The 15,194-nt window shown below is 37.9% G+C and overlaps 1 protein-coding gene across 2 annotated transcripts; it reads right to left on the reverse strand.

The window, feature by feature from the left end:
• LOC109216842 lies at positions 9,478-11,259 on the reverse strand. 2 transcript variants are annotated; one of them, XM_019381080.1, is made up of 2 exons: positions 11,004-11,259; positions 9,478-10,447 (listed from the first exon to the last, which is right to left on the reverse strand). In XM_019381080.1, exon 2 carries the CDS (start codon positions 10,408-10,410, stop codon positions 9,787-9,789), a length of 624 nt encoding a protein of 207 aa, XP_019236625.1. In that variant the 5' UTR covers positions 10,411-10,447; positions 11,004-11,259; the 3' UTR covers positions 9,478-9,786. The 2 variants fall into 2 exon arrangements, with proteins under 2 accessions (XP_019236625.1, XP_019236692.1); XM_019381147.1 differs by lacking the exon at positions 11,004-11,259 and adding an exon at positions 10,689-10,958.

Raw genomic sequence — 15,194 nt, forward strand, 5'->3', positions numbered from 1 at the left:
CAAAAGCCAGCCCAAAACCCCTTAGGCCCAATCTGCACACACCCGACACAATAGCCCCGTTTAATCGTGGCCGCTGATCATTTTGATCAACGGTCCACAATTAAACCTACCATAATTAACCCCTAACTTACCCTAACCCCTTCATTCTCTCCAGTTCCGCCGTCACCCGTTCCTCACCCCTCCAAACTCTCTCTCAACTCACCCTAACCCTAATCGTCGTCACCGGCGAGAACCTCCCTCCCACAATGTTTCTGTACCTTCTCCAACCACCCCTGGTTTCCTACACGCCATGGCTCTTCGATTTCCTGAAATACTTGAAAGGATCTCAAAAAAATCCAACTGGTTCTGGTTCGAAACTTGTTTACCGGCCGTCTCCGGTCATTTTCGTTTGTAAGTGAAGGATTCCTCCTTGTTTTGTTGAAAATTTGGGGTTTCTAAACCTATCATCTCATCTCTGCTATTTTTCTGAAAAAACCCTAGTCTATTGCCTTCGATCCTTCTCAGATCTGTATAGATCTGAGATGAATCAAGCACTATTACATTTTTTTCAAAGAAAACTTCTGGTTTTAACTAATTATTCCGATTTTTGTTTTCTAACTAGGGTTCATTACAAATTGTTTTCCAAAAGGTCTTTCTGACTTCTAAGTACTTAATCGACTCTCCTTTTATCTTCTTGACTGATTTTACCAAAGTGGTCAAACCTTAGTTGATTTTGTGATTTTTTTCTAGCCCTTGCTTCGATTCTAGGTACTTTCTATGTTACTAGTCATATTACTTTGCCTTGTTTCTGGGATCTAAATGTTTTCTTTGTCAAATCCCTTATTCTATGATTTTTGCCCTAATTAATCTCTATTAGGGTTCGCATCTGTTTTGCGGCTAATTTCTGTATTTTTGTGAAGTTTACTTAGCCTATTTTCTATTTATGGGAGTTGATATTTCTTCCCAAAAATCAGTATTATTTCAAAATTTTGGCTGCCTGATTTGCTCTGCTTGAAATTCGTGTGCATAATCCTTGATTGTTTTCTTATTTATGACCTTAATGGATCATCCCTGCCTTATTTGATTGCCCGTATAAGTTGTGGATTCTTACTGACTCTTTACATGGTATGATTAGGATTATTCCTTAATTAGAATCCATGTTGTTATCGTTTGGCTAATTGCCCCTAATTAAAGGAGTCTATTCTGAACTCCTTGTGTGATTGGATTCTGCGATTTCCTTAATTACTGGTTTCTGATTTCGTTACCTTATTTGTTTTACTCCCTAAGTACTATATATACACTCTCATTCTGCTCCTTCAACACACGAACTAAGTTAAGAATACATACACACACACTCAAACTCTCTCTTCTTTCTCTGTTACTTGTGCTAACTGTTGGTCTAGCCGGCTGAAAGCCAAGGTTAGACAGTGGAATTACACTTGCTTTACATTCTACACTTTGCTTCTCTAACTGGTATGTCTCCAGTTCAATTCTAAAACTCAAACTCTATGTGTTCCATGTTTTGCACTAGTTCGATTTGCTATGTATTTAATTTATCTTCCTGTTTACTGCTTTACTCAGCATGTCTAAATTTTGTCCTCCTTTGTTCGAATGTGCAATCAATATGTCTGGGTCTCACTTGTATGTTTGATACTTGGACAACATGTTTATTTAGTCTCTGTTTACTCTCTTTAATTGTTGTGACCATGTCAATAACTTAGTTGTCTAATGTACTTGGTTGATCCTGATTAATATGCACTTTGTCTTCAACATGGCTATTTCAATACATTCTATGCCTATGTCTTAATTGCTTCTTATCATAACTAACTTGTTGAGTCTCTGAACAAGTAGATTCATGTTTGTTCTGTACAGTTGTTGCTCTATATGCTCCCCTAGATTATGTTTATGTGCTTGAACTCTCCATGTTCCCCAACCCCCTTGGCCCCTGTTTGTAAAGTTGATTGCTGAGTATGAGCACTCTAAGTTTGTGTCTGTTCTTTTCAAAACTGCTTTCCTTTCTCAGTATTTTCTTAAACTATTTATGTTCTACTTCTAAAATTGTCTCTACACTGTTTTAATAAGTCTTTCAAAATTGTGTCAAGCACTCTCACTTTACTCTTAGACTATTAAGTTCTGCCCCTCTGGTGTGTGTACTGCTTGGGAATCCTTGAGATTCCTCTGAACTCTGGCATACCAGGGTTGGACCTTCCACACTGCACATAACCAGCTCTCTATTTTAAGAAAGGGTCTTGGTGTGACCACTGCCCGGGATCCCTGAGGTCCTTAGGGAACTCTGACACACCAGGACATATCATTGGCTATGAGACTCTTGGCATCTGAGACTGTTTGAAGGCCTGGCATCCCCGGGTTTACTTTGGGCCTAATTGAGGCTCCCTATAGTATAGTTTTCATTTATTTATGTAATTCATTCGATCTTGGTCTGTAATAATATTCTTTGTAAACATATATTGGGGTGATTAGTAAAAAGGGAGGGTTCCAATACGATTTTTTTTCGGAAAATCAGGTAGAAATCATGCTTTAGGTTTATTATATTGATTTGCAATAGAAATCATGTTTTAGGTTTATATTATGCAATATATATCATGCCTCTAGGTTTGCTATGCCTATTTGTATTAAAACCATGCCATACATCTGTGCATTAGATATCCTGCCATAGGATAATCATGTCTACTGATTTTGCCTATTAGAAAACATGTTACAGGATCATTATTTTATTATCACGAAAACTCTATTTCTGCACAAGTCATAATCACTCGGAAATTCGTTGTTAAAGTCACCACTGTAATCATGTTTAATAAAATGACCATCTCTCTCTGTGCATCAGAAATCCTGCCTTAGGACTCTGTTTGCATTTTCTTTAAATCATATCTATGTCGCTTAAATGAGTAATTATCCATAAAGAGGTTTAAAACAGCCCAACACATAGATATCATGTTCTAGTATAAATATGCATGAAATAAGCTTTTATAACATTCAACACCTAGATCAGCATGCCTATAGGATTTAATAAACTCAAGCTATTTGACTAATTCCCAGAATTCTGTTTTAGACAGCATGTTTACAGGGGTATAGCAGATTCACACCTAGGCAAGCCTTAGGTAATTAAGAGTTTCATAAAAACTGCGAAATGGTGTTGTGTTTGTAAAATTGTCCAGGCTTAACAGGTTCTAAAATCAGTAGGCAAATTGATCAGGTTATATCACTTCGCTTCAAAATAATGCTGCATATTCTATGTTTGTGATGCTCACCTAGATATCATGTTCTATGACCTTCTGAAATTCTTTAAAAATCTACTGTTTGAGACGTGCTAATTATCTATTTATGTGTGGAGGTAAATATGAGCCCCTAATTGTTTTCTTATTTGACAGTCCTATATGTTCTTTGTTGTCGCTTAGATTTTCCCTTTTAAACACCTTAGGAGGGTCTAGAACTGCCTAAGATTAGATGTTCTAAACACCTCAAGGACCATAAGGAAGCGAGGGGTAAAGCACGCTTAGAGTCCGTTAATTAAACTCGCTTATATAACCGCTAAGGGGAGGGTAATGGGTAGTAAAAGGATATGATGACATGTGCGCTAATGCCACATGTAACCCCTCTACTTGAGGAAGGCTTACCGGGTATTGTACAAATGTGATCCTATAGGCTAACCAACTTAGGACTTCCCTTCCTTTATTTGCGTATGTGTGCTTAGACTGCCTAAACTTCCTTTATTTGCATATGTGTGCTTAGACTTCCTAAACTTCCTTTATTTGCATATGTGTGCTTAGACTGCCTAAACTTCCTTTATTTGCAAATGTGTGCTTAGATTGCTTACCTGTTAGATGACTAATTCACATAATTGAGTTCGGCCGGGACCCACCGTTGTGGACCGTGAGGGATGCCTAACACCTTCCCCTCAAGGTTATTCGAGCCCTTACCCTATTCTCTGGTAATGCAAACTAGTTATATGAGTTAATTGCTCTAGATGCCCTAACGCACCTTAATTCGTTAGGTGGCAACTCTTCAAATACCCAATTTCCAAAAGGAAATGAGTTATTCCCAATGAATGTCGAAACCCGGACTTCCGCAAGGAAAAAAGGGGGCACGACACCTGTCCTACCCCAGCCATAACTCACTCAAATCTGAAAATCTGGAATATGTGCAATGATATGGTAACATCTTGGTTACTAATTTCCCTCACCTAAAGGATTGCAGATAGTGTTTTGTTTTCTAAATCAGCAAAAGACTCTAGACAGATCTGGAGCACAGATTTGGACAGCCCAATGGTGCAAAATTGTACCACCTACAAAAGAAAATAGCTTACTTAGTTCAGGGTTCAACAGACACTACAGGCTATTTCACTAAACTCAAGTGTGTATGGATGAACTTGACACTCTCAGCACTAATATGCAGTGTTCTTGCAACTGTAACTGTGGAGGAAAACACAAAATGATGCAGTTCAAGAATTGATGAAAGACTCATTCAATTCCTAATGAGTTTGAATAAGACTTATACTCAAGCAAGGAGTAATATTCTCATGATCAACCCTTTGCCTAGTGTAAACCATGCCTACTCATTACTGATGCAGGATGAAAATAAAAAAGAAGTGAATGTGACCTCACAGTTTCCAGGAGATGGATCTTCATGGCAGGACATCAGAACACTCAAATCAACAGAGGAAATCAAATTAACTCTCAGCAGAAAATTGGACACAACTCAATCAAAGGAAACAACAATTACAAAGGCAAGAAAAATTGTCAGATGTATTCCTACTGCAAGATGACCAATCACACTATTGAGAATTGCTATAGGCTTATAGGTTTTCCCTCTGATTTCAAATTCACTAAGCCAAAGAAGTTTCAAGGAACTGCAAAAGGGAATTCTGCTACAATAATGGAACAACTGGAGGGAATTCAAAACAACTCAGCTGAGGGACCTCAGTTTGCCCGGCAACTTTCCCCATATCAATTTACTCAGCTGGTCCAACTTCTGAATCAAATTCAAGTGGGACAATCAGATTTTTCATAAGTTAGTGAAAATTCAGTAGCTGGTATATTTCTTACAAACTGTCCCTCCTATTATTCAGTAGCTACCTCTAATTCTAGCTCTTGGATTATAGATTCAGGGGCTTATCAGCATATGTGCTTTAATGTCAAGTCTTTCTTGTTTCTTTTACCTCTTCATGTTCCTCTAATTGTCAAGCTGCCTACTCAACTAGGGTAAAAGTTACACACAGTGGTAGTGTTTCTATTTTCCCAGGTCTTACATTAAAAGGTGTTCTTCACATTCCCAGTTTCAGATATAATCTTTTGCCAGTTAATAGACTTTGTTGGGTATTCAAGTGTTTCTTGATTTTCACTTCTTTTGGATGCATTTTGCAAGGCCCTCTTCTAAATAGCCCTCAAGTTGGTAAAGCTAAGGAAGATCTTTACCTATTGGAGCCTCATAGGACACTATCTAAGGATTCTCTACCAAGACTCCCTTTTCATTTTTTAAGAGTTGTGTTTCTAGTTTAGTTTCAGTACCTTTACCAATTTCAGCAACAACATATTACGATGTAAGGTTTTGGTATGTTAGACTTGGGCATTTGCCTTTCAATGCAATGAAATATATCAGTTCCATTTTATTCTCATCTAATTCTCATTGTTCTTGTGATGTATGTCCTTTGGCTAGACAGTCCAGATTACCCTTCCCTAGTAGTCACATCAAAACCAAAGGCATATTTGACCTAATTCACATTGATACTTGGGGTCCTTACAAAACCCCTACTTAAAATGGATATAAATACTTTCTAACAATTGTCGATGATTTCAGTAGGGCAACTTGGACCTACTTGCTAAGTAGTAAGAACAATGGTTTTTCAGTCTTGAAATGGTTTTTGAGCATGGTAGAAAGACAGTTTGGCACCAAAGTCAAAATTATATGGCCTGATAACGCCTTAGAATTAGGTACAGGGACAACAACTTCTATTTTCCTCAAATCACAGGGTATTTTACATCAAACCTCATGTGTGGCTACCTCTTAATAGAATGGTATTATAGGAAGGAAACATATACACCTATTGGTGATTGCTAGGGCTATTGTTCCAATCTAAGTTGCCTATTTGTTATTAGGGAGAATATATTCTCACTGCTACCTTTCTCATAAACAAGTTTCCCTCTAGAGTTTTACAAGGAAAGACTTCCTTTGAATTGTTTTTTAATCAGAAACCTTCCTATCATTTCCTAAGATGCTTTGGATGTTTATGTTATGCCTCCACATTATCTCATCACAGGAGTAAATTTGAACCTAGGGCAAGGGCTTGTGTATTTCTGGGATATCCTAGTGGCCAAAAAGGTTATAAACTTCTAGATTTAGACACTAAAAAGGTCTTTGTATCTGGGAATGTCCATTTTCATGAAAACATTTATCCCTTTTCCTTCAATTCCAGTACCTCCCCACCTTTATTTCCCCTTACTTCTCCAATATCGGAACCTTCTACAACCTAACATACCTACTGTTTCACATCCCTTGCCTGCTCCTGCACCAACATCTCCTACCCCTCATACTCCTATTTTATCTCATTCTCCTGTGCTTTCTTCAACTTCCTCATCCTTTACCCCTATGTCTTCCCCTGCTCCTCGCTCTTCTACTACTACCATCCCTTTGAGAAGATCTGCCAGAACCAACCTAGGCACTCAACCTAGTTATCTCAAGTACTTCATTTGTAACATAATCTATGTCACTGATTTAACCAGCTCTTGTCTTGCCACACTCTCTTCTCCTCAAACTCTTGCCTTCACTGCCCTATCCCCACATAACCAACATCTCTTTTACTTTTTTTCTACTATCACAGAACCTACAAGCTACACCCAAGCTTGTTCTTATTCAGGTTGGAAGCAAGCTATGGACACAGAAATATCTGCCTTAGAGGCAAATCAAACATGGGAGGTTGTACTTCTTCCATATGGGAAGAAAGCTTTGCCTTGTAAATGGGTTTACAAGGTCAAACAGCATGCTGATGGTAGTATTGAAAGGTTGAAAGCTCGTCTAGTTATCAGAGGAGACATTCAAAGGGAAGGCATCGACTACACTGAAACTTTCTCTCCAGTGGTCAAAATGACCACCATCAGATGTCTACTATCTATTGATGTCAAGAAAGGGTGGGATGTTTCACAATTTGATGTAAACAATGCGTTTCTACATGGTGACCTGCAGGAGGAAGTATACATGAAGTTCCTGCAGGTCTGACCCCTCCTAGTCCCCATCATGTTTGCAAGTTATAGAAATCACTTTATGGCCTCAAACAAGCCTCAAGGCAGTGGTATGCCAGGCTTGCAGGGGCTCTCAGTTTCAAAGGGTTTTCCTCTTCTCTTAATGATTATTCTCTGTTTTTTAAGAAGACAGGGGATTTCATTTCCATTGTTGCGGTTTACATTATTGATATCTTAATTACTGGCAATCATCATGCTGAATTAGCAGACCTCAAGGCTTTTCTTCATTCAGAATTCAAAATTAAAGATCTTGGGTTGATATACTACTTCCTAGGCATGGAAATCTTACGAGAACAAGATGGTTTTATCATTACTCAGAAGAAATTTACAGAGGTCTTACCATCTGAGTTTAATTGCTCTCATCTCCCCATGGTGTCTTCTCCACTTGATCATTCTTTCAAACTAACAGCTGGCTCCAGTTCACTCCTAGCAGATGCTTCAATTTATCGGCGTCTTGTTGGCAAGTTAAATTACTTGACACATACAAGACTCGACCTTTCTTTTGCTGTTTTGACTCTAAGTTAATACATGCAAAGCCTTTTCTTGGTCATTTCATAGCTGCTCTCCGAGTTCTTTGTTATCTTTGCTCCAGTCCAGGGCAGAGGCTGCTTTTGAATTCAAAACCCTCTGTTTCTCTTTTGACTTTTTGCGACGCTGACTGGGCCTCTTGTCATGATACTTACCGGTCCATCAGTGGGTTCTTCATCAGCCTAAGGGCTTCTCCGGTCTCATGGAAATCCAAAAAGCAAGCTTCCATTTCCCTTTCCTCCGACGAGGCTGAGTATCGTTCTACGAGGCGTTTAGTGGCTGAGCTCACTTGGCTCACTCGCCTTCTTGCAATCTTTCTATACCACCCCCAATTCTGGTTCCTATCTTTTTCGATAGTCAGGCAGCCATACATATCTCACGAAACCCCGTATTCCATGAACGGACGAAACATGTGGAACTTGACTGTCACTTTGTGAGACATCAATTTCTGTCTGGTCTCATATCCCTTTCGTTTTTGCCTTCGAAATCACAACTTGCTGATTTGTTAACCAAACTCCTTTCTGGGCCTTCACATCGATCGATTCTTGACAAGTTGGGTCTCTCTTCGTTCCCCTCCAACTTGAGGGGGTGTGTTGGGAATCAATCTTTTGATTCCAAGTCTCAATGTGTTTTGATTCATGAAGAAGAAGAAGAAGAAGAAGAAGAAGAAGAAGAAGAAAGCAAATGAAAATGAAGAAGAGAAGAGAAAGTCTGAATATTTGGCGGAGAAAACAAATGACTCTCAATTTGGTCTCAAAAGGAAATCAAGGTCTAAGACACGTGTCCTCATCTCAAGCAACAAAGACATTTGTGATAGATTAGATCCTGGTCGTTCATTTGGGAATAATAAAGAGCTTCATAGGCCTGGAAGCTTCTTACACGTATAAGAAATTTCACACATATAGAGAATATTAGTTAGTTATTTGTTATGATTAGGCTAGTAGGATTCTTACAAGTGTACATCATTTCATTTGTCATCTGATTTTTTCTTAGCTAGGAATATTTGTATAAATAGACATTCTTTGTACAGTAAATGTATCAATGAAGAAAGCGGAAAATTTTCCCAATTAAACTCTTTAAATTTCTACAATAAGTAACATTAAGTTATCTTTTTTGAACTTTCAAAAAATGAGGAGTATTATGTCAAAGAGCAAGAGAGATAATTCTGGACGCAAATTACTCTCCGGATGAGGTAGAGTTTAATGAAGAGAGAGAATAAATATGTTACAAGTTCGAGTAAGATTACCAATACTGTTGGATGGAAGTTATCCATATACGTTAATTTTGGTTATGCCCAATCATATAGGGATTCTCCCTACTTTTCAGCTTTTCATTATAGAAGTAATTTGGCGTGTAAGTTGTTTAGTTGTACATTATGTAATATCTAATTTGGTTGTAACATATATAATTAACTTTTCTAGATATTGTGTTTATGAAAATTTCTTTTTGTCTTTTTTTCTCCGAAAAATGATGGGCGATCTTTACAGAAGGCGAATTCACTCTTTACTTTTTTGGTATAAATAGATCATACTAATTATACATAGTTATATATGGGTTTAAACAATTAAGTAGATATCTAATTCATATAATGGCTAGAACTTGTGTAACGGTGATAAAGAATCAATAACTCATGAACTCTAATTCAATAATCTTTGAGAGTCTTACTATTCAAGTGCACATTTCTTATTTCGGATATCATACAAGGCAATCTAGTCTACAAAAAACAATATAAATGCCAAAATAATAGACAACAGGATTAACAAGATTTTAGAAACTAATATGTTATCTGACTAGGAAATCATTATTATTACAGTGTAGAATAATGATTTTTCCCCAACTAATTAGTACACAAGCTTCTTCTTTTTTGTGTGTGTGGCTATTAGGGACAAAGGACATAAAATTTATTCAAGGAAAAATGAAAAGAAGAAGAAGCTACAGATAATGAAGAAAACACTTGATAGCTAAAAGTGGAGTTGAAATACTGTTGCAATATTGCAGAAGCAAATGGAACAACTTTAATATATAATTAAGCCCCTCTTTGTAGCATTGCTTGATACCTTTTGAAAGATTCAAGCTTTTGCAACCTCATCTTTTTATGGAATTTCCTGATAAACAAATCAGCCACATTATCGATCTCGTCTTCTAGTACGAAATTCTGTCCTTCTTCCTCTTTGAAATTCCTCACCATATCTATAGCTGATGCATTTGGATCACCTAAATATTCATCCTCTTCATCGAACAACGAATGTGTCAAATCCGGATACTTATCATCATAATCATCATACTTTTCGCCGTTGCTCAATAATAGTATCTCCTGATTATTTTGGTCGTTATACTGACAGTGTAAAGAATCTTCACTCGCTTCAGGAGCATTGTTGTAAAGTACAATGGCCTTGTTGTTTTCATTTTCATGATCTTGGGATTCTTCATCTTCTTCTTTATGGCCTAATAGTGAATGGATCTTGTGAGAAATGGCCTTAGTTCCTAGCCCTGAAAAAGAGAGTTTCTTGGATTTCAACAATGATAGGACTTCTAGCCTAGTTTTTAGAGCTTCAGTTTTGCTTTTGATGGCTGTTGATTTTGATTTGGCCATTGTGGTTAGTACTGAAATCACATGCTTTAGGTACTTAATTGCTGCATTGTTCTTCATTTTGTCTTTCTATTTGGAATCAAACACCAGTTGTGACCTGAAAATTTATCAATATGAGATACGTTTAGTCAACATATATATACATAAAGAAGTGTATGAAAATTTAGGTACTCAAAATTGACATAATAATTAACTGTCTTGTGGAGTAAGAGGATCTTATGACATATTACACTTTAATTCTACAACAACAACAACAACAAAAACAATAACAACAAACCGAGTGTAATCCCATAAGTGGGGTCTGGGGAGGATAACGTGTACGCAGACCTTATCCCTACCTTGTAAAGATAGAGAGGCTGTTTCCGATAGACCCTCGACTCAAGGAACAGTGAAAAGGAAGCAACAAACAATAGCAACAACAAGGTAGTAGTACAACGGAAGCGAAAGGCCCGTGTAATAACAAAGATCTAAGAATAAGAAAATATATACAGATAAAACTAGGAGAAAAATATCTCTGTATATGAATGAGCATTAGTCTATCAAATGTGTGATGATAAATTAGACAATACAAGATTTTACGACTATGAAATTGATAAGTATAAATGTGCAAAACATACAAAAAACATGGAAGAAGAGTTGTCCACAAATCTTACCTTAGAAATTGCTAAGCAACAAGCCAAGAGCAAACCTATTTTCCAAATCTCAATTTGTACTTGCCAATTTTACTTTGAGATGACCTCACCTAGATTTGTGTAAACAGCCAAATCTTCTTGCTTTTCAAAGTTTGCCTCACAACCTTTTCCTTAGTTAGCCACTTTTCCTTTCTTCTTATGTCACATAGAAAAGTATTTCTAGGATATTGTATGATCTCTTCAACTTCAATATATAACTTGCTACTTTGATATTTCTAGGAAAGTACGTAACCTTCAACTTCCTCACCACCTTACACTTTTTAGAGTGTTAAAACTACTCTTTACAACTCTTTTCTCAAAATACTTCCTAGCTTCTTTTTTGTGTGTGGATAACATTACTTTTTGAGTTAGCTCGCGTGCATTTTAATTATTCCATTAATTACCTATCACCTTTCACTAACACATGTATTGAACGTATAAGATTAAGGTACATAAAAAAAAAATTCGCTTTATGTTTTTTGTTTTTATTGATATTTGGACTTTATATCTCTAGTAATTTTCACTCACTTTATTAATCGTTGGGTCTGATTTTATGTTATATTCATACTATTTTTTGTTTTGCATAGTATTGTATTATTGCCCTTCCACTTATTTGCTGTCTCTTACGATGCTGATATTATTTTTCTGTTTTCTTTTGTTGTTACGGATCTATTCCTTTGTTCTTTTCTGATATTATGTTTTCTTCTGTTAAGCCGAGGGTCTTCCGAAAACAGCCTCTCTATCCTTCCAGGGTAGGGATTAGATCTGCATACACTCTACCCTCTCTACACTCCACTAATGAGATTTTACTTGATTATGTTGTTGTTTATTAATCGTTGGGTCATAAGCTTTGTACTTCTTAGCTTCTTCACTTCTCATGCCCTCTTTTAACTTTTCATTTTTCTCACCACATGCTATGCACTTCACCCACAAAGCAACTTTACCATTATTTGTCTATTTGCTTAAACAAAAGCAGTATCTTTTCTCCTTTCACTACAATCTTCTACTTAATAAAAAGCAAAGTTTGGCATAGTTACATCAATAACTTTTCCATGAAGTAACTCAAATCTCCTAAGTTTTAATTTCTTATTGGTTGACACATGCCCATACCTAAGAAAAGTAGCACCGACTCTCACTGCCAAAAGAAGAGAAGAGAAGAGAAAAAGAGAGAAAGAGCTGTTAATAGGGTAGGGAAAAAAGAAGATTCTTGCTTTATCTAAAAGGGGAAAAAGTGTAAATTAACGGCTTAATTTGAAAGGCCACTTGGTATTAGCACATAATTAGAAGCTAATCGACAGGAATTATATGGCAATTTTAGTATATAAAATAGGAAATATTATAGTGCATCAGTAAAAATTTCTACTTTCGTACACATGCTAAAAAGATATATAAATCTCAATTGTGGAATCCCCTATGCGGTTTCTTTTTTTCTTTTTTCTTGTTTCTTTGGTTAGTGATGAGTCACCTATATTAGAATTGAACGTTCAGCTTTATTTTGTGCTATATTGGTCAATTTGAGTTCTTTAGTTTTCTTCAAAACATTAGGGTAGTAATATGGCTTTATTGGATCGAATGTTATATTCAAGGTTTACAACTTTGTTCTTTTAAGGGTTTTCCACCCCGGTGTCTAATATTCATATTGTTGCCACGACTAATTCGAATTTGCGTTACGTGAGGCTCAAGAGGGAAGCACTCTGTATAAGGATTTTTTTAAAAATATTTTAGGGCTCAAAAAAAGACCTCAGATTAAGAATGAGAATGATCTTATCCATCCCTGTATACGGTAGAAATCGAAGCTATCCGATTTCATTCTTTGGTCGGGGTAGGAACATCACGTCGAAGAGCTGGGACGTCGAGTCCGGATCGAGGTAGACATCGATTGCGACAAGAAAGAGGCAAACTTCGAGTGGCATCGGCGTAGCCTGATAACGAAAAAGGCGAGATATCCGCGATTGGCCAAGGATCGTGGAGTGAATCTCGGAATGGATCAATCTATAGCGGTTAATTAGATGCTAATATGATTTCCTGCTATAATTAAAGTGTACCTTAGTTAGGACTCCCCTATTATATAAAGAGGGATCCCATTCATTTGTAAGCATGATTATTCATTGATAAGAATTTATACACTCATTACTTTCTTGCTATTTCATTTACTGTTTATCAAAGTTACTTTATCATTTGCTATCCCACCTCGAGGCTATCCGAAGTCAAGGTCGAGACCTGGCGAACACACTGGTTTGATTAACTTCATTCTCTGATTTATCCGTTTATTTTCTTTCTTATCAGTTGGTATTGGACGAAATCACATATCCTGAAAACCACAATATAAGTTTAATTGTTACTCGAATTTTAGGGTAGACAGTTTGGCGCCCACTGTGGGGCTAAGATAATAGTGATTGTTCGGTATTGATTCTGGTAATAGTGATTGTTCGGTATTGATTCTGATAACACACATTATTTTACGCTTGTTCTTGTCAAGTATTTTTGCTTTCAGGTTAAAACATGTCAAACTCACACAACGCACCAACACATGGTGACGATGGTCTCAGGCTTCACGCGGAAAATGACATGTAATTGCTCCAGGAGTCGGGGTGCCACCGGCTAATCTCGGGGGAGAACCGGTTGCCGACCCAGTTGATGTCAGTTCGCACATTGCTTTAAATGCGGACCTAGGCGCGGACCCCGAAGGGAGTGTGCGTAGGGAGGGCCGACCTGGTGGCCAATACAGGGTATAGGAGACGGGGGAGTTAGTCTCCAGGTGATATTTGAGATGCTGCAGTTGCTCAACTTCAAAATCAACACAGAACTTCGAGTGGGGTCGAGTCGGAAATCACTCTCCGTACCGAGCCAGTGCCAGAGAGGCCGAATGGTAACGAATCGGGGACCGATCCTGCAGTAATGAAAATGCTCGAGGAGCTCACAAGAGAATCGAGTCAGGAGAGAAGAAAATCGAAACTAATGATAAAAAAGTGGAGACATACAACTCTTGAGTTGATCAGATACCGGGGCACCACCAATCTTGAAAGGGATGGATTCGAAGAAGTTTGTACAAAAGTCGTTTCCTCAAAGTGCGGCTTCGAAGCCTATTCCAAAGAAGTTTTGTATACCGGACATACCCAAATATAATGGGACCACCGATCCTAACGAATATGCTACTTCATATACATGCGCCATCAAGGGTAACGATTTAGAAGGTGATGAGATCGAATCTGTGATGTTGAAAAAGTTCGGAGAGACCCTTTCAAAGGGAGCAATGATTCGGTATCACAACCTACCGGCAAATTTCATCGACTCATTTTCCATGTTAGCAGATTCTTTTGTAAATGCACACGCCGAGTCCATAAAGGTCGCAACAAGAAAATCAGATCTTTTCAAGGTAAGACAAAGGGATAACGAAATGCTAAAGGAGTCCGAACCCCGATTTTAAATGGAACGCATGGAGTTTCCACCGGTCACAGTTGATTGGGCCATTCAAGCTTTCACCTAAGGGTTGAACGAGTGGAGTTCGGTAGCATCACGTTAGTTGAAACAAAATTTGATCGAGTATCCAGCTGTAACTTGGGGAGATGTGCACAATCAATATCAATTGAAGATCAAGGTCGAGGATGACCAATTAGGAGCCCCTTCCGGTTCAGTACATCCAAACAGGTCGGCAGTTAAAACCTAGAGGGACGTCGACAGGGAGCCAAGGTCGAACAAAGAACAATATCAACCATATACCACAGATCGAAGGAACAATAGTTCAGGACGCAATTCCGCACGGAACGATCGAAGAAGTGATCGAGGATAGAATTCTCAGGGACTTATGAGTAAAAGTGGTTTTGAGAAGTACGCCGATCCCGTAGAGGCACATCGATTGTCGGAATATAATTTTAGTGTCGATGCGTCAGGCATTGTATCGGCAATTGGGAGAGTCAAAGATACCAGATGGCCCAGGCCCATACAGACCGATCTTTCCCAAAGGAACCCCAATCTGATGTGTAAATATCATGGCACGCATGGTCACAAGACCGAAGACTGCATGCAATTAAGAGAGGAGGTAGCTCGTTTGTTCAATGAGGGCCACCTTCGAGAATTCCTAAGTGATCGAGCCAAGAATCATTTTAAGGAAAGGGACGCCAACAGGAAAAATGAACGGGAGGAACCACAGCATGTAATTCATATGATCGTCGG

The sequence above is a fragment of the Nicotiana attenuata genome, chromosome 1, assembly GCF_001879085.1.
Source record: "Nicotiana attenuata strain UT chromosome 1, NIATTr2, whole genome shotgun sequence".
NCBI lineage: Eukaryota > Viridiplantae > Streptophyta > Magnoliopsida > Solanales > Solanaceae > Nicotiana > Nicotiana attenuata.